The 20,844-nt window shown below is 39.6% G+C and overlaps 1 protein-coding gene across 1 annotated transcript; it reads right to left on the minus strand.

Annotated features, from left to right (window-relative positions):
* Positions 1-1,102: 1,102 nt before the first annotated feature.
* On the minus strand, positions 1,103-19,456 carry LOC308104490 (uncharacterized protein). Its single transcript, XM_080454925.1, has 7 exons — positions 19,326-19,456; positions 17,019-17,097; positions 15,920-16,087; positions 13,185-13,300; positions 7,664-7,811; positions 4,841-5,432; positions 1,103-4,189 (listed from the first exon to the last, which is right to left on the minus strand). Exons 2-7 carry the CDS (start codon positions 17,071-17,073, stop codon positions 3,784-3,786), a joined length of 1,485 nt encoding a protein of 494 aa, XP_080311051.1. The 5' UTR covers positions 17,074-17,097; positions 19,326-19,456; the 3' UTR covers positions 1,103-3,783.
* Between the last annotated feature and the right edge of the window lie 1,388 nt (positions 19,457-20,844).

A 20,844-nucleotide genomic window follows, 5' to 3' on the forward strand; every position in this document is an offset into this window, starting at 1 on the left:
AACAATATATTTTGAGATGGGGTTCCACATTGTGGGGGTCCTTGACATGAAAAAAGTGAGACAACATAAGTTTTCTCCAAAAAACTGTTAGGATTAAGGGCGCGCTCCCACCGCACTTTTATTTTACCTCTGGGGCAGAATCTGCCAATGCTTTGTCAATGTAAATGCGTGGATTCACGCAAGAGCGGATCTTTCCGCCTGTCGCGCAGACCGTACGTTTATCCGCTCTACACGACTTGTCCATTTGAAGCAGAAAACTGCTGGAGGCAGGAGCTGATTTTCCCCCTCTGTCCAATCGGGTGAGTCGAAGGCGGACCGTCCCAAGACTCAGGAAGCAACATGGTGCTCAAGGCAGAAGGCGGTGCGGGCTACGGGGAGGGTCCTGAAAGTGAGTGACAGGCGCGTCACTCCCGTTTTTTTGAATCCGCTGGCTGCAAAAAACTGTGGCCGCGCACAACCTGCGTTTAACGCTAGCCGACCATGTTTTGGTGGGAGCGCGCCCTTAGAAGACATTTGTAGAATCCCCAAAAGCAAAGATTTGAGTTAGAAAAGTTCACTTTAAAATATATATATTCAAAGATTTGCACAAAATGTGTGTGCAAAGATTTGCACAAAATATGAGCTTGTATGATCTACAAGCTTGTAGATTTTTGAATAGCCCAAAGTATAAAATAATAAGTTACAGCTAAAATGATACAGATGCGTTCCCGGTCTTAATGGGTTAAGATACATCAGTTTAAAGTGTAGCTCAAAGGTCAGCGAAGGTCAACAGTTGGAAAATGTGTTATTATTAAGTGTTTTTTTATTAAAAGGTTAAACACTACATTATGATAGTAATTAAACATAATAATCATCATCAAGTGTTTGTTCAGTAACAAGGGTCTCCCCGACTATCTAGCTCTTTAATAAAGAGAAAATAATAATAATAATAATAATAATAATAATAATAATAATAATAATAATAATAATAATAAATTGTATTTGTAATGCACTTTTCATTCACAAAAATACATTTTCAGGCGGGTTGTCAGATTTCAGGGTACCCAATTATCAGCTTATATTTTATAGTGTGACAGTTCCAATTCTGTCTGCTCATTTCTTTGTGTCATCACTCCCAATTTCACTTGGATTAAGAGTGTCTGCTAAATGCCTAAAATGATAGTAAATAAAGATTCAAGATTGCTTTATTTGTCTTTTGTTTTCCATCTGCAAGCAGCTTCAGAAATAAATAAATAAACAAGATTATGTTTCTCCTAGTTAAAGAAAGCAAAAATTCGTAAAATGACAAATAGTGCAAACAAAATAATACTGTATCATTCTAAATAAATGAATCCTAAAAACTAGAAGAATTAGTGTAATAAAAAAACAAGTATAACCAGATAAAAACAGTATCATTTCAACTGCTCTTCAGTTTCGTGAGGCTTTGTGTTCGGAGGTAGTCCAACATTTTAAACTATTTTAAACATTTAAAAAGACGAAATAAACATTTTAAAGGAATACTTCAAAGACATGATTCATGGAGGTAGTTTTTATCGAATTCCTGAGCCAATAATTCAATATTTGTGGTGTCCGCTGTGGTAGGTGACCAATACAAAACTATATAAAATGATAATATAAAGTCCAAAACAACTCTCAGTGTAATCACTGAGGATTCAGGTTCAAAGAGAACGTTAACTTTGAACCCATTAAGCCCGGTAAAGCCTATACGTTGTTATACCTTTTAAAGGATCCCTAAGCAAATATGCCTTAATACATTATAATTGTCCTCTATAACTAAAATGTAAAATTAAAAACACCTTAAATGTTTGATTTATTTTAGAAATAGGCATATTTGGCTTATTAGCCAGGGATCCTTTTAAAACCGGGAAAGCATCTGTGTCATTTTAGATGTTGCTATATGTATATGTGTATATAGCAACAGAAATGTTCTTAAATTGTTTGAATACAAAATAATTTTCACACACGCGCGCACACGCGCACACGCACACGCACACGCACACGCACACGCGCACACACACACACACACACACACACACACACACACACACACACACACATTCTGAAAACTTAGGTTGGGATTTAGAAGGGGTTTTTAAAAATCGGCTTCAGGTCTCTAAATGGGTTAAATATGGTTTTGCTCTTGTTAAGATTGGTCTCTTATTAACTTCAAATATTGGATTATTGGCAAACTAAATCTCCAATTATTTGTTTTTCGGTGAAGTATTCCTTTAAACATGTTGCACAAAACCATAACTTGCTTTTATCCCTCAAAATGTTTCAAAAAGGTTTCAAAAGCAGAAGAAAATACGTTCTCACAGTTAAATGAACAAATGATGATTGTCCAGTGTTTGTGATTGGGGTCCCAGAGATAAAACAAACTGTATCAATTGGGGTCCATGGCCTAATGCAGTAATGCATACAAAATTGTCACGTAAACCACATTTAGGAAACATCAAGTGAGCAATAGTAGTACAAATGGAAACAAATGGACCCTTACAGGTCTGCACCTCAGAGTAAAACTAAAGGCATAGTTCACCCCCCAAAATGCGATTTTTCGTCCCATTTCTGATCCAAAGTAGGAGGCCAAGGCAAAACCGTATCAAAGATGATAATGTATGAACTTACAAACTCTCACAGAGTAATCCAGGGAGGACTACTGTCCAGGGTTAGGATATAAGCGATAGTTTTAAATATCGTTGCTGTCGGGTAGAAACGTCCAAAACCTTTCAGGATTCAAATTCAAAAGCAGCAAAATCAATTTGACGATATAATGCAAGCTCAAAACGTGTCGTGTTCTGAGCTTGTAGAACCGCAGGTGTTGCTGCTTCTGTGTGAAACTGTAGGGCATTGATTTACGAAAAAAATATTTTTTTATCAGGAATGTGACAAAAACATCTTTAAAGAAAATGTAATCCTACGGGCTGAGGGCGGCACCTGTCAGCAGGGAGTGTTGGGCGGGAGGAGTAGGACGAGGGCTCTACGTCCTCCCGGTGGGGGCTCCTCACTGGCAGGTGAGTCAGTAGAGTACAACAGCAGTGACAACAGTGAATTGCCATAACGGCTAAATTGAGGAGAAAAAGGGCTAAAAAGCACAAAAAAAAATGTTCCTTTTTGGAGTTTGAACCATATCCCTTTAACAGTCATTATTACACGGCTTTGTTGAATGCTTGATTTTGATTGGTCAATGACTGAATCCAGCGGTCTGTTATTTTTTTAATAATGACCTATAGCAGACCGCTGTCTAATCAAAGAGCACCTGGCTCATGTAATTTACAGCTAAACAATAATCCATTCAAACCGGGAACGCATCTGTGTCATTTTAAGATTTCTTTGGCTATTCAAAAATAGCAGATCTACAAGCTCATAGCGCAGCACCGAGTGCCACGCTACGAGCTTGTACATCTGCTATTTTTGAAGAATCGTGAAAATGTGTGCAAATCTTTGAATACAAAATTTTTAACTAAAATCTTTGCTTCTGGGGGGTCCCTGGAACAACATTTTGAGATGGAGGTCCGCGACCAAATACATATCATTTTGGGGGTTCTTGACGTGAAAAAGGTTTGTGAACCACTGATTTTTTTCAAAAAACTTTTTAGGATTTACAAGACATTTGTAGAATCCCCAGAAGCAAATATTTGAAATAAAAATTTTCGCTTTAAAAAACATATATTCAAGATATATATATTCAAGATTTGCACACATTTTCACGATTTTTCAAAAATAGCAGATCTACAAGCTCGTAGGGTGGCACTGGGTGCCGTGCTACGAGCTTGTAAGCACATTTTAGCCATAGTGGTGCAGCAGCCACTTGTGTTGCACCACCACACTGCCACACAGGTTGGCGAGCGCACAGCACACCACCACCAGCTTGTCCAGGAAGGGCGTGTCCGTGTCGTCATCCTCGCCCTCGCACGGAAGAAACATGGCGGAAGGGATTGTGCCCGTTAGTATGGTGTACTTGTTGTGCAGAGTACTGACCACTCTGTCCACGTGGACCCAGAGGTTGGCGTGTGTGTCTGTTTCTCCAGTCCAGACAGCGTCCAGGCAGCGGCGCTGTCTCACCTCGCCGCACATCATCATCACCCCTTGGTGGCTGCCACCATCGTCGCCGATGCGGAAGCCACGCCGGGCCAGCACCAAGTCACCGGGCCACAGTCTGTCCAGAATGCCACAGTTCTCCGCCATGTACCTGTCAGTGGCGGACAAAATGTGTACACATATACGTGAGTAAATACTCCCAAGTATTCAAAAGTACAAATTACTGAGTACGTTTTCGGTTTTTTTAATTTTTATATCAACTTGAAAGTTTCTAAATGTACCCATTTAATCCGGGGACGCATCTCTGTCATTTTATATTTCTTTGGCTGTTCAAAAATAGCAGATCTACAAGCTCTTCTATGAGCTTATAGATCTGCTATTTTTGAATAATCATGAACATTTGTGCAAATCTTTTAATACATTTTTTAAAGCGAACATTTGTAACTCAAATCTTTGCTTCTGGGGGGGGTCCCTGGAACAAAAATATTTTACAAATGTTCACTTTAAAAATATATATACATTTAAATTTGCACACATTTTCACGATTTAAAAAAAATAGAGCTCATAGCGCGGCACTTGGTCCCGGATTGAATGGGTTAAGTGAAAATAGTAGATCTAGAGCTGTCATTTTCACCACTTTTTTGTTAATGCAGAATATTTGTAAGTTTGGGTACCAAGAGTCCTTTGATATGTAGTCAAAAGTACAATATTTCATGTAGCGGAGTGAAAGTCATGTGTTTGGAAGAAGAAGTAAGTACAGTACTCAAGTAAATGCACCAAGTTACTGTCCACCGCTGTGTACCTGTCGATGATGGCTTCTCCGTGACCTTTCCATCCCTTGGTAACGAACGAGATCGTCCCCTGTGGCGTGACGCCGACAAGGTACTTAGCGCTTCTGTTGCGTTTCGGGCAGGAAAATGTAGGGTCCGTTTTCCTGGCACCACTGTGTGCCTTCAGCCTCTGTCCCTGTAGCTGCGCCGGCAATTCGAAACAGTCCACGATTACGGTGACGCGCTGACTCCCGAAGGCCTTGGCAAACGTCGGGGGCGCGCTCCTCTGCGAGGCCTTGCGGCTGGGCCAGTGGACCAGCGGGTGAAGTCGTGCGTGCAAAGCGCTCACGGTGGCGCCGACCGTTCTGTCGACGGTCCCCGGGCCGACGTCGAAGAGGCGAGCCAAGCGGTCGACCGTCATGTTCAGCCTCAGGCGCACAAGCGTCAGGAGGAGCGTCTGGAAGTCGCTCAACGACGGGTTCGATTTCTTGGACAGAAAGGGCTGGATCCGGGCGAGAACGGCCGTGACCAGCGACAGGCTGGGAAGGCCGGTGTAGTATTTGACTTTGGCGTCGTTGCCTTTGAAGAAGTGTTCGTCCAGCGTCTTGGGCCTGTCGCCGTCAGCTAGGGATGGGACCATATGAAAATGACATGTCACGATTAATGTGGCGAAAATAATTGCGATTAACGGTATTATCGCGACACTCACAATATGCGTAAAAATGCCACTTTTGTTAACGACTCTATTCTGGGGGAACTTTAGCCCAAAATAGCCGATCTACAAGCTCACAACACCTTGCGTTGCAACGTGTTGTGAGCTTGTAGATCAGTTATTTTTGGGCGAATCGATTTGTGTAGAGAGAAATAAGAGCGTACCAAATGCACTCAGGTCCGCTTTATAAGGTTTAAGTGGTACTGAATTTGCAGCTCAACAAAAGCTAATTCATCCTAGTAGTGTATGAGAGAGGACAATTTCACCATAAATTAGAATCTCTGTGATACGATTATTGCGAGCATTCTTTTTTTTAACCCTTTAAGACCGGGAACGCATCTGTGTGTCATTTTAAGATTTATTTGGCTATTAAAATTCAAAAAATTCAAAAATAACTTGTAGATCTGCAATTTTTGGAAAAACGGTGACATTGGGCCTCATGCAGCAATAAGTTCCTAATGTTTCCTCTTACATTTCTTCCTAAGTGAATTCCTAAGAGAAGTCGAGTCAGATTCATGAAACATTCTTAAAAGGCAGAATTGTTCGTAATATGTTCTTATGATGATGAATCCCAATCCTCGTAACTTGAAGCGGTGTGCCAGTTAATCCTAATTACCATATGGAGCCGCCCCACCAATCCCCATATAAGGCATGACTGCATGGCTCTGCCTGCAGTCACACCTGTGTGTGATTGCTGCACACAGAAATCACAGGAAATCACACACAGAATTAAAGTTGTGAGAATGAAGTAAAGAATACCTAAACTAAAGTCTAAAGATGGTTGAACACCAGACTCCTGTGCACAAAGATGCTACGCACACCAGATCCTTATAGTGGTGCTGGCTCACGGCAGAAAAATCGAAAGGTAAATTGTCAAAAGACAAAAAGTGGCCGCACACACCGTTATAACCAAAGTGCAAATTTATTATAGGACGCAGAGTAAAAGTTACCAACGTTTCGGCACAAATGCCTTCTTCAGGGTATGAGAATGCCAGACTCCAAACATAAAAATAAATAAATCAATAGTTCTGTGGAGGTACTTCTGAGGTGAACAGCAAATTATTTCAATAATAAATCTTGAATACATTTTCAAGATTTATCTAAATGTTTCGAAAATGGCCAGTAATGGGACGCGTTGTGAACCACACGTTGAGATCCACTGCTCTAAAGATATGATAAAAAATATTATTGTAATTTAAATCCTATATTATACAACCGTAGAATTGAAGAAACTTCGAGAATAATTAATTTTTGCACGAACATGTCACACTTAAGAACTCAAAGGCCACCCTAAGAGTGCTCTTCAGTGTCTGTAGATTCTGTTCTTACCTAAGAACAGATCACAGCTAAGAAAACATTGGAGTATACCAACATTTTCTCAAAATCTTCTTAAGTGGGTTTAAGAAGAAATGTCTTCTTAACTCTCTCAGTGCCAAGCCAGGAGTTATCCCGAGTTTTTTCTGAATGCCCTCAGTGCCAGAACGAGTTATCCCGAGTTTAAAAAAATAAAAAATAAAAATGTTCAGAACCCAAGATATCATCATCTGAAGATTTGCAGCTCCATCCACTCCTTGTTTAACTTATAACTGAAAAAGGCTGTATCTCGCTTCCTAAGCACTTTTTTAAAAACTTTAAAAACTTTTTTTTACTGGCACAGTATGAACATATTTTATTTCATTGGCACTGAGAGAGTTAAGAATGGTTGCTGCATGAGGCCCAATGTGTGTAAATCTTTGAATGTATATATATATATATACACCTTTTTAATTCAAACCTTTGCTTCTGGGGGGTCCCTGGAACAAAATATTTTGAGATGGGGGTCCACGGCCAAATACATTTCATTTTGGCTGGTCCTTGACATGAAAAAAGTTTGAGAACCATTGATATTATAGCAACATAAGTTTTCAGCAAAGATTTCAGTTAAAAATGTTGTCTTTAAAAATATATATATTCAAAGATTTGCACAACTTTTCCAGATTTTTCCAAAAAAATGCAGATCTACAAGCTCGGTGCCGCACTATGAGCTTGTATATCTGCTATTTTTGAATAGCCAAAGAAATCTTAAAATGACACAGATGCGTTCCCCAGTCTTATTGGGTTAATCACGATTAACGATAATAAGGATTTACCGTCCCGTCCCTACCGTCGGCCAGCGTTTGGCAGGCGTTCTCTTCCAGCAGTCGATGGATTTCGGCCCTCCAGTGCACACACGCACACAGGGTGGTCCCGGTGGCGTGGCTGCTCAGGCACTCCTCGCACCGCATCGCTGGCTCCTTGGCAGCACGCTCGTCCTGGAAGGGAGTTTTTTTGGGGGTTAAAAATAAGCTCTATATTGTGATGGTAATCGTTGCCGTTGTAGCCTTCTAAATCAGTAGTTCTCAAACTTTTTCGTTTTTTTTTTTTTTAAGCTGTGCTTTTAACTTATTTTTATTTATTTTTTCAAAGATCCCTATTTAGAATTTTCAATTTAGGCAAGAACCTATCATCAGTCTAAAACAGTATAATATCAACAAAACAAAAAAAATCTGTTGAAACTACAAACTATAGGATGCCAGGTCAACAAATGAAACTGCCATCTGTCTACATAACATGCTATCTAAATTACATTTTAACTTTGCATAAGTCTGCAAGGTCGTCAAGGCTAGGTCAAGTGCTACGGGCTGAGGTGGAGTCTGAAGAGGTGAGTCTGAAGAGGTGAGTCTGAAGAGGTGAGTCTTCAGACTACGGCGGAAGATTGGGAGTGAGTCTGCAGTTCTAACTGCAGTCTGCATTTCTAACTGGAGTCTGCAGTTCTAACGGGGAGTTCGTTCCACAGTTTAGGAGCCAGAAGGGAGAAGAGTCTGGGACATGTGGAGCGTAAGTCTGAGTGTACAAATGGAACCAAATAGAAACCTTACAGGTCCGTTTTGGTTCCATTTGTACACTCTCAGAGTTACACTTGTTAATAGAGCCCGACCGATGCCAGATTTATTTACTTTTACTTCTACTCAACTACATCTCAGAGGAAAATATTATACTTTTACTCCACTACAATTATTTGAAAACTTTAGTTACTTTGAATATTTTGATTATTATTACAAAACATAGGGGCGAGCATTTTGGTATTCACCGTGGGACTGCGTAGCACCACCTCCTCCGCTCAGAAATGGCGTTGGGATGTTAATTTAACGTCTCTGACAGATGTATATATATATACATTTCTTTGATGATATACAAGTATCTTAGAAGATTGTAGTATGCCCATAAAAATCTGCTATGTATATATATATATATATATATATCAGGGGTCGCGCTAGGATTTTAATCTGCCGGTCCCAATGTCCGGAAGGATTCAAATTTATCGGACATCTGACAAAAATAACGGTCATAATTATTTTTATGCATTAATGACAAGCAGGTGCGTAAATACAGCCTAACACTTAGGCCTACAGCATTATATTTTGGATTGAGCTATTTGAACATGAACCATCATAATATACACATTTTATATAGCAGGGTCATCTTACACAAATACATTAATTACCTTCATTACCATTTGCGCATGCTGCGTCACTGCGTGCGTAATGGTTTCTCAATAATCAATTGCGTTTGAACACATTTTCTAATCAAAGGGCACTGCACAACATTGGGCATTTCAGATGAATCCTTCATAACGTGGCTCAGCTGACCTGTTAGGGCAATAAATGATAGACCACTACTCACTCACGGGAGGTTATACTGTATAGTTAGGCAGTGGATGCCCTCCGTGCGTCTAGTTGGGACAGCCGTGGGAAAGTTGATGAGTTGTGAGAATCTTGTCGTCTCCTCATAGAGCTATTCAGTTCAAAGTGTTAACGTTTTAACGCGTCCCCCTCATATAGAGTTAAAAATAGGTCCACGATTATGATTAACGTCGTGTTTCACCTGGATGCAGTAGCCTATAGCTGTTGTGGAGAGTATTTACAGTGTTGGATATTTCATATTCACCCTGCACTGTTGTTAAACTGTAGGGCAACTTGCCAACTTTACTCACAAGTGCCCTTGTAGTAGCCTATATCTGTGACATATTCTAACTCGTAATGATACAACTTGTGTGTGACTGACTGTTAAATACACAACTTTATGTAATGTAACTTGTAACCGGACCGCGGTCTACGCAGCAGCAGCAACAACTACGCAGCAACAATAACAACTCTCTTCTTCCTGTTGTACCTTCACAATAAAGTGTCTCCCATTTACCGCCCTATGCAGCACATTTTACACTGGTTATTATGAACTCATTCCCTGCCTAGAACGACTAAAACGACTTCTGTCCTTTAACCCCCTCTGCCAAGAACGACTAAAACGACTTTTAATAAATAAAAAAAAAAGAAAAATCTTTCTTCATTTATTTTTAACCCAAAGACCAAGGAGATATGATTTTTTGAAGATCTAGACTCCCATCCACTTCCTTGTTAACTTAAAACTTAAACATTTTGTATCTCGGCTCCTGAGTACTTTTTTTTTTCAATGAAAAATCTCTGGCAGTGGGCAAACGCAAAAAAAATAAAGTTCTGGCAGTGAATGAGTTAACAGGAAATAGGTGTAAATTAACAGCGTGTGACGCACTCTTTCTTTCTACCTCTCTCTCTCCCAGAAACACACGCACGCTGTTAAGAGAGAGAGAGAGAAAGAAAGAAAGAGAGAGAGAGAGAGAGAGAGAGAAAGAGAGAGAGAGAGAGAGAGAGAGAGAGAGAGAGAGAGAGAGAGAGCAAAGAGGATTTGAAATGTGCCTGATTTGCGGTGATAATTAATGAACTGCCGTGTCATTATCAACCGGTCAGGATGTCCGAAGAGATAATTTTTTTCCGGTCTTTGTCATAAAAAAATCGGTCAAAACTGGCAATTATCGGACTAACGCGACCTCTGATATATATATATATATATATATATATATATATATATATATAAATATATATACCTAACCGTTGCATGATCCATAAATTAACAACGAGCCTCGCGTCGAGTCATTCATATCATTTATTAGTTAATTGAGCTCATAGGTCTCTCTGGAAGGCATTGTAGTGGTAGATAACTTTAATATCACTCAGTATTATTGAGAGATTGTTGAGAAAAACTAGGAATCTGTGGATTTCACATACATAAATATAAACACCTTTACCGCAGCTGCGCAGCAAGTGCACAATCAGTGAAAATATTAATGACAAAAACATCGGAACATCGGGGGAAATAATGACCGATATTGACATCGGGGTCCAAATTGACCGAGCTCACCGATGTATCGGTCGGGCTCTACTTGTTAACGGTCCATTTGGCAGCCAGGGGGTCCATGGACCTCACTTTGAGAGCCACAACAATAATATGTATGCAATGCTGTATGTATGAATGAATTTGTGTTTATGAAGGTCAAAATGTATGTAAATATTTGTTTTAATATACAGAAATCGACGATCGTTAAAAGGAACCGTTCAGGAATCGGACAGTTAAGAGGGAATCGTTAAGGAACCGTAATCGTCACAATCCTAAAGGATCCCAACCCTCGGAGAGAGATAGAGCGAGATAGATAGAGAGATAGATAGATACTTTCTTAATCCCGAAGGAAATGTGTTCTGTTCAACAGCTCCAGTTGCCATACATTCATACAGATTTGTCAGTGAAAGAAGCATGATGAAAAATATATCAATTAAATAGAAATAGAATGCAGTGAAAAACTATAAGTTATAAGAAGTTAAAAATGCAAAAGTCAACATTGAAGCAAACCAACGCTGATCAGGATCATCACGATTAAAGCAACATGTTAGCTTGTGGATTGGTTCTTTTGGTCAAGCAAGCAACACTGTCAAGCAATATATAAATTACTCTTTTAATACATCATACATGGATGTTACGACAAAGAAGATCCATCTTAAGTATATACAAAGAAATGACTGACATAGTTAATGACGCATCTACTTCGTAGATCGGCTATTTCCACTATTTTTTATGATCATTTATGATCTGCGATTCAGCGATTATGTCATAATTGTGACAGGCCAAAGTCACAATGTTTTGCCTGGACTCCTGTCTACAACTTTAATTGGGCCTAGAAATTTTAGCCCGACCCGGCACAGCCAGACAAAGGCCCTTTTTTTGGGTCTTAAAACGAGTTTATGGCACTCCACGGGTGCATTTGCAAAAACTTAATATAAAGTTTTTTATATTGTAGATGTGAGGAGGTGTGCCGATTCATTAATGACAGACTGACAGCTGCTGCCTGCAGCACTGCATAAAGACGTGATTTTAACGTTTACTTTATCCTGTTGGATTCATTCAACGTATGCTTCATCATGCAATGCTGCTGGCCGCAACGGAATCTATCTAATTTATCAAAACAAGCGGCTTAAGGGGGAAATGAAAACACTTAGCCTCCCGAAAGACTGTTGACGAAGGCGGTTAACTTTATTTACTGTGGCTCCAACACTGTCTCTGTCTCAGTGGCTGTCTGTCTGTCTGCTTCGCGGGCTGCAGACAGACGGCAGCTGGGTCCTGGGTCCTAGGCTCGTAATATAAAAGGCTATTAGGCTGCGCTGCTATTGTAAATGTAGCCTATTAAATGTACTGCCCGAGCCCGGCCCAAAGCCCAACAAATATGTGAAAAATTCGGCACGCGGGTTCCGACGGGCTCGGGCAGAAGTCTTAAGCTCTACTCCTGTCAATCTCAAAGACACCTAGAGGAAACACAGGCCCTGCCCATACATAACTAAAAGTCTGAAATACTTTGACTGCGCACATCCCCGGGTATGATTTCTTCCTTGATTTCTTGCCCACCTTTGTTGTTACATCATGGCAAGGTAACTACACAACCCAAAACTGTTGCAACGCGTTGTCAGCTTGTGGAACAGCTATTTTTTTATTTTCAACTTGTCCTAGTGGAAACGGATATTCTCTAAAGCTTTCCTCGTAACATACTGTATATTAGGGTGAAAGATGTACATATTTATGCGCCGTAAATACGACAAATGTAAATGTAAGGTGATATAAAGTACCAATGTAATGGGGTGCCATGGATGAAAAAGTTATTTACAGGGGTGCCCCGGGCCAAAAACGTTTGAGAAGTTGAACCACTGGCATATTTCTTTTAAAACCGGGAACGCATCGGTGTCATTTTAAGATTTCTTTGGTTATTCAAAAAGAAACAAAGAACAGATCTACAAGCTCATAGCACGGCACTCGGTGCCGCACTATGAGCTTGTATATCTGCATTTTTTTTTTAAATAGTGAAAATCTTTGAATATAATATGTATATTTTCAAGCGAACATCTTTAACTAAAATCTTTGCTTCTGGGGGGTCCCTGGAAATAAAATGTTTTCAGATGGGGGGTCCGCGGCCAAATACATATAATTTTGGGGGTCCTTGACATGAAGAAGTTTGAGCACCACTGATACACAGCCACATAAGTTAAATTTTAGTTAGGATTTAGAAGACATTTGTATAATCCCCCAGAAGCAAAGATTTGAGTTACAGATGTTACAAAATATATCTTCAAATATATCTACACATTTTCAAGATGTTTCTAAAATAGCAGATCTACAAGCTCGTAGCGCTATGAGCTTGAAGATCTGCTATTTCTTGAATAGCCAAAGAAATCTAAAAATGACACCGATGCGTTCCCGGTCTGGATGGGTTAATCAAAACATGGACAAACCTGGCTTCCATCCGCTGCTTTTACAGTGTTTTCCTCTTGCAGTGGCGTTGCCTCTTCCTTGGTTTCGGCGCGAGTCGGGTCCAGATGCCTCGCGCTCTTCTCACAGGCTGCAGGCCCTAGACAGATCACACCACAGCAAACTGGCTCGTAAACAGTGGTGTAAAGTAACTAAGTACATTTACTCAAGTACTGTACTTAAAACACTTACAATTTTGAGGTCCTTTTACTTTACTGATCCATACAGTGTTCCTACATACAATAAGGTCAAACTGAAGAGGTCCTTTGTCCATCAGACGACACTGAGGCTTAATCAGGAGTTGTAGACTTGGGGTAGGCTGAGAGGTGGACATTGCTCTTGTCTTTGTATGTCTTTATGTATGTATTTTGTCAAGACAAAAGACAAATTTCAGTGTGAACTGACAATAAAGTATTATCGTATCGTATCGTATTACTGGAGTTTTTCCAATTACAGAAAAGTCTATACTTTTGCTTTTACTCCACTACATCTCAGAGGCAAATATTGTATTTTTACTCCACTACAATTATTTGAAAACTTTAGTTACTAGTTACTTTGCAGATATAAATTATTACATTATAATACATACATTAACCACTTTAGCCCTATTTTATACCTGGTCGGCTATTTGAAAATAGCCGATCTACAATCTCACAACACGTTGCAATAGTACTTTGTCCACCACTGCTTGTAAACAGCAGAGTTGTTCCGATCGGAAAAGCTGCATATACTCCCTAAAATGCTGGTAACCGTATCGGCGAGTATGCCAGTCTGTGCCAATTGGATAGTCGGATACCACGTCATTCATCACGCTTCAGTTGAAGTTGCACGACTATGGTATCGCGACGCATTGTGAGCTTGTAGATCGGCTATTTTCAAATGGCCGAACTGTATACAGAGCTGCAGTGGTTAAATGTATGTTGTGTAATAATAATCAAAATGTACAAAGTAACGAGTAACTAAAACTTCCACAATAATTGTAGTGGAGTGAAAGTACAATATTTGCCTCCGAGATGTAGTGGAGTAGAAAAAGTAAAGTAAGTAATACATCAACATGGTACTTAAGTACAGTCATTGAGTAAATTGTCTTAGTTACTTTACACAAGTGGTTCTCAATCTGTGGGTCAGGACTCCCAGGTGGGTCCCCACATGATTTGTGGGGGGGTCCCCAGATGACAGTAAAGTGACAATTGAAGGACTTTTAAGACCTTTTTAATACCTAAAGAAAAACAAAGGAAATGAAAAGACCATCATTACTGCATTAAAAGTATAGTATTTGATTGTTTTATACTATACAACTGGTAAAACATTGGCCAAATTGCCAAATAATATAAGAAAGAGGCAAACATTGTGAAATTAGTACTAGGCTATGTTCACAATATTTATCTGTGGAACCGAGTCAAAGTAAATGTAATGGCTCAACTCCTACAATTCAAAGTGCTTGTCAGGGTGGTGGGTCGCCAGTTAACACATCAAGTGCCAGAGTTTTTTTTAAACAGGGTACATCCAGTGCCAGCATTCTTATCGTTTACGCTGATCTGTTTAGAGCTGTAGACGTCAAGACAAGGACCCGGATGTAAACAAAGGGTTGTCTGCGTGATGGTCGAGGGTCCCGTCCAACGACTGGAACAATAATATTTCTAACTCTAAATAATTTGCAAACACGAGAATTCTCGTTTATGGCACTCGAAGGGTGTATTTGAACACAAGGGATTCTCGTGTTTGTCACTCAATGTGTTAATATGTAATTATTTTGGGGGGTCCCCAGTTCAAATATGGTTATTTAGGGGGGTCCCTAGTTCAAATAAGATTATTTTGGTGGGGTCCCCAGTTCAAATTTGATTATTTGGGCGGGTCCCCAGCTCAAATAAGATTATTTTTTTGGGGGGGGGGTCCCCAGTTGAAATTTGATTATTTGGGGGGGGGTCCCCAGTTCAAATAAGATTATTTTGGTGGGGTCCCCAGTTCAAATTTGATTATTTGGGGGGGTCCCCAGTTCAAATAAGATCATTTTGGGGGGGTCCCCAGTTCAAATATGATTATTTGGGGGGGGGGGGGGGGGGTCCCCAGTTCAAATATGATTATTGGGGGGGGAGGGTCCCCAGTTCAAATATGATTATGGGGGGGGGGGGGGGTCCTCAGTTCAAATATGATTATTATGGGTGGTCACGGCCTGAAAAGGTTGAGAACCACTGTTTTACACCACTGATGTTAAAAGGATCCCTGGCTAATAGATGGGTTTCCCGTTTGTAAACATGAGAGGATGATGCGCGCGCAGTGGAGGGAAGAGCCTGTAGAGGGCGCTATTACCCGCAGCATCTCTGGCCACTGTACATTGATAAAATAAATGGTCTTCACCGGGTTTAATGAAAGTAGATTAAATGATGCAGTTTGTAATATCTTCTTTACTCAATAAAAATGATTTGTCGGAAGTTGGATCTGTCTGTATATAATAGCAGCATTATGCCTATTATGCCTATAATAGCAGCATTATGCCTATCTAAATCCCGAAAATAACAATAGAGTGAATGGCACTTCCGGGTCGTTCTACCTCCCGCATGCGCAGAATGCACACTCTGCTCTGTGATGACGTCGCGCGGAAACCCATCTATAAGCCAAATATGCCTTAATACATTATTATTGCCCTCTATAACTAAAATATGTTTATTTCAAAAATAGAAGATCTACAAGCTCAAGCGGTAACAAAGCAGAGACTGACCATGCTGTGTAGAGTCTGTGTCGCTGCTGGAGGTGGAGTTGGGGGAGGAGTCAGCGGCGGGGCGTCGCAGCGCAGCCTGCCGGGCCTGGCGGCGTCTTCTCCGGCGGGCTTCCACCAGCATCCTTCCCCGGTGGAGCAGCCTTGGTCTGACGGCAGTGTCGACAGATTCTGTGAGAGAAACAAGCAACCAGGTCTATGAAAACAAGCCCAATAGAAGCGACTAGGCTACATGAGCACTTTAAACCTGTATACGTCGGCTTTGGATCGATTGATTGAATACTTTATTAGCAGTTTGCAAAAAAAAAAGCACAGGAAAGTACAGTTCAATACAAGGTCTGCTACAATTTTTTGGTATTTTTTACTTTACTGGAGTATTTCCAATTTTCAGTACTTTCACTTTTACTCCACTACATCTCAGAGGCAAATATTGTACTTTTACTCCACTACAATTATTTTAATTACTAGTTACTTTGTATATTTTGATTATTATTACAAAACATACATTAACCATTTCAGCCCTATATACATTTCGGCCATTTGAAAGTAGCCGATCTGCAAGCTCACAATGAGTCGCAATGTCACAATGAGTTGCGGTGCGACGCATTGTGAGCTTGTAGATCTGCTATTTTCAAATGATTTTAATACATTTTAATACATTTGAAAACTTGTGAAATGGGACATTCTGCATAATGAGTATGTTTTACTTTTGGTACTTTAAGTAACGGATTAGGATTTAGGGTGCTTTGTGTGAAACAGAATGTGTTGGAATAATTTGTGATAATAAGAGAACCAATATAGGCTCTATACTGGTATTACAATTATTGTGTTTTTTGATTGATTGATTGAATATGTTATTAGGCAGAAATGTAACAAATGTCATGCACATGGCTACATATTTAATGACAAACGCGATGCTACAACAGAGGACGCACAACAGATGAGCGCAGAGTCACACACACACACACACACACACACACACACACACACACACACACACACACACACACACACACACACACACACACACACACACACACACACACACACACACACACACACACACCATGTACAGAGAGAAACAATTTGAGTTGTACATTACCTGATGTGTCTGGCGTTTGCATGATGTCATCACAATACATTGCACCTCCATTCATCTCCGTCTTAGGTTCAGTGGAGTTCTGCATTGTACATTAATGACAATTCCAGGTCACAAAATACATATTCAAATCACGTTAATGCACTTTTCACATATTCACTGTTATTACATACACGTAAATACCTTAATTGAGCCTTGGGCCCTTTTAAGCACGTCGTAATTAACATCAGGTGTTATTACTGAACGTACGATGTGGAGGCGTGACCAATGGCATGTTGCTAGTATGTGTGCGGTAATGTGCGCACAGGTCCTCAGATATTTGCTTCTGGGGATTGTACAAATGTCTTCTAAATCCTAAAAGTTTTTTGAAAAAACTGTTGCTATAATATCAGTGATTCTCAAACTTTTTTCATGTCAAGGACCCCCAATATGATATGTGTTTGGCCGCGGACCCCCATCTAAAAAAATGTGGTTCCAGGGACCCCCAGAAGCACAGATCGGAGTTAAAGCACTGAGGCGACACTATTACCCGACACGCACGTAATTTGTTTCACTTCTAAGCTAGGATAAACAGCTTTATAGCATTGGATTAATGAAGGAATAAGTCTTTGAAATGCCACCTAAATTGTGAATGGAACATGAGTCTTTTATTGGCTATAAGCACTTGTGGCTTTGAACCTGCATTTACAAATGTAGATTTAGCGTAAATGTAGCATATCTATTGTATATTAGGATGTAAACTTTAGAAACAAGCCCCCCCCAAAAAAGTGGTATTTTTTACTTTACTGGAGTATTTCCAATTTTCAGTACTTTCACTTTTACTCCACTACATCTCAGAGGCAAATATTGTACTTTTACTTAACTACAATTATTTTAATTACTAGTTACTTTGTATATTTTGATTATTATTACAAAACATACATTAACCATTACAGCCCTATATACATTTCGGCCATTTGAAAGTAGCCGATCTGCAAGCTCACAATGAGTCGCAATGTGAATGGCACAATGAGTCGCGGTGCGACGCATTGTGAGCTTGTAGATCTATTTTCAAATGATTGGAATACATTTTAATTTTAATTTGAAAACTTGTGAAATGGGACATTCTGCATAATGAGTATGTTTTACTTTTGGTACTTTAAGTAACGGATTAGGATTTAGGGTGCTTTGTGATTAAAGTAACTAAGTAAATTTACTCAAGTACTGTACTTTAGTGTAGTTTGAGGATTTGTTTTACTTTACTGTCTGGAGTATTTCCCATTTTCTATACTTTTACTTCTACTCCACTTCATCTCATAGGCAAACATTATACTTTTACTCCACTAATCATTTGAAAACTTTAGTTACTAATTACTTTGCAGATATGAAGTATTATATTATAAAACATACGTTAACCACTTTAGCCCTATTTTGTACCTGGCATATAGGCTATTTGAAAATAGCAGCTCTATTGTGAGCTTGTATATCTGTAGCCATGGTTCACATGACGCTCATGGTGCCGAGTCCCCCTGGTCTAAAGTTGTGTTCGATTTTTTCACATTGCCATCTCTCACATAAACATAAACGTTCAGATTTCAAATATAAAGTGCTTACCACCGAGCCACGGATGTTACAAGGCGATGCGGACCGCGATGAGTACCCGTATCTCCCGTATTGTTCACTAAAAAGCATTTTAATTCCATCGCCGGCCATTTTCTTTTTTGTTTTATTTTTGTTTTGTAATGTATCAGAGTGCAATACACCTCCCAACCATTAGTATCGCATGGTTGAAAGTATCGGAGACAATTTGGAGAAAATGGCCGGCGATGGGATTAAAATGCTTTTTATTGAACAATACGGGAGATACGGGTACTCATCGCGGTCCGCATCGCCTTGTAACATCCATGGCTCGGTGGTAAGCACTTTATATTTGAAATCTGAACGTTTATGTTTATGTGAGAGATGGCAATGTGAAAAAATCGAACACAACTTTAGACCAGGGGGACTCGGCACCATGACTGTCATGGTATGACAGTCATGTTTCAGGGCTTGTATATCTGCTATTTTCAAATATTTTAGTACTTTTACTTTGGCACTTTTTAAAGTACATTTTGACGCCAATACTTTTGTACTTTTACTCAAGTAATATTTTGAACACAGGCCTTTTACTTGTGACAGAGTATTTCTACATTGCAGTATTGATACTTTTACTTAAGTAAAAAATGTCAGTACTTTTTCCACCACTGCTAAAACATATTTACAAGCAACTTCACAGAAAAGACAAGCCCAAAGTCTCTTGTAATAAGCGGACATGGCAACACTGCTTCTCACCGGCCGCAGCGTCTGTCACGTGGTGCATAATGAGCATAAAGTATCACTAATTATTATTATTGTTGTTGTTCTTATTGTTGTGAATTATCCCTTTAAATGTGAGAACAATGAGCTGCTGCATGCTAATACGCTAACTGCTAACAACAATATACAAGTATATACTTCCGGGTCAACGTGGGGAGCTCGCGCATGCGCTGTAAAGGATCCAGTGGTGGAAAAAGTACTCAATTTTTTTTACTTAAGTAAAAGTATCAATACTGCAATGTAGAAGTACTCTACTACAGGCAAAAGTCCGGAATTCAACATTTGCTTGAGTAAAAGTACAAAAGTATTGGCATCAAAATGTACTTAAAGTATAAAAATAAAATGTTAAAAAGTAAAACTGTTTCTAAATAGCCGATCTACAAGCTCACAACGCGTTGCGATGCGAAGCGTTGTGAGCTTGTAGATCGGTATAAAATGGTAAATACGTAGTTACTTTCCACCAATGAAAAGATCCAGGCCAAGGCGCCTGGTGGTAAAACCCTGTATTGCAGGACTGTGGCATTCAAAACGCTACTGCGCATGCTTCCATCGTCTGGAACGTTAGTGCGCCTGCTCTATTGGCTCCAAAACAGGAAGTAGAGGTATTTCCGGGTGCTTCATGCGCTTGTGAGCAACTTTCATTGAAATGAATGGGTGGGGGCAGGGCCGTCCTTCCTCTAGATATAACTCGTTATCGATACAGGCGCCCCGTTCATTGTTGCCAGATTCTGTGCGACAAGTAAGCAACCAGGTCTAGGAAAACAAGCCCAAAGGAAGCGACTATTATTAGGCCACATGAGCACTTTATACTTTATACTTCTACTCCACTACATCTCAGAGGCAAATATTGTACTGTTACTCCACTGCAATTATTTGAAAATTATAGTTACGAGTTACTTTGCAGATATCAATGATTACATTATAAAACATACATTAACCACTTCAGCCCTGTTTTATTCCTGGGCTATTTGAAAATAGCAGATCTACAAGCAGATCTACAAGCTCACAACACGTATGACTCGTATGGCGACCGTTGTGAGCTTGTAGAGTTGATATTTTCAAACATTTTAGTACCTTTACTTTTGGTACTCTAAGTACATTTTGATACCAATACTTTTGTACTTTATTGACTCAAGTCAATTTTGAATTCTGAACTTTTACTTGTAACAGAGTACTTCTACATTTCTAGTACATTTTGAATTCTGAACTTTTACTTGTAACAGAGTACTTCTACATTTCTAGTATTGATACTTTTACTTAAGTAAAACATTTGAGTACTTTTCCCACCACAAGCTCACAACGTGTCCCGATGCTTGATCGGCAATTTTCAAAAGAATCTTAGAAAAAAAGTGGAAAATGTTGAATATTCTAAAAACATTTAAAGGAGGAGTTCACCCAAAAAATGACTTATTTTCTATCAATTGCACACCCTATGAAGCCTTGAATCCATGGATTATTTTTTGTTTTTGTCGCATTCCTAAGCTAATAATTTGAT

This window comes from Gymnoscopelus braueri (assembly GCF_963280865.1).
Source record: "Gymnoscopelus braueri genome assembly, chromosome: 17".
Lineage (NCBI taxonomy): Eukaryota > Metazoa > Chordata > Actinopteri > Myctophiformes > Myctophidae > Gymnoscopelus > Gymnoscopelus braueri.

Bases quoted from the DNA above. Each gene is read 5' to 3' on its own strand.
- LOC308104490 (XM_080454925.1), bottom strand. From the start codon at position 17,073: ATGAATGGAGGTGCAATGTATTGTGATGACATCATGCAAACGCCAGAC. The intron at 7,812-13,184 runs GTTTGTCCATGT...ACTCCCTTCCAG, and splicing joins AAGCAGCGGATGGAAGCCAG to GACGAGCGTGCTGCCAAGGA. The intron at 5,433-7,663 runs GTAGGGACGGGA...TCCCATCCCTAG, and splicing joins CTGCCAAACGCTGGCCGACG to CTGACGGCGACAGGCCCAAG.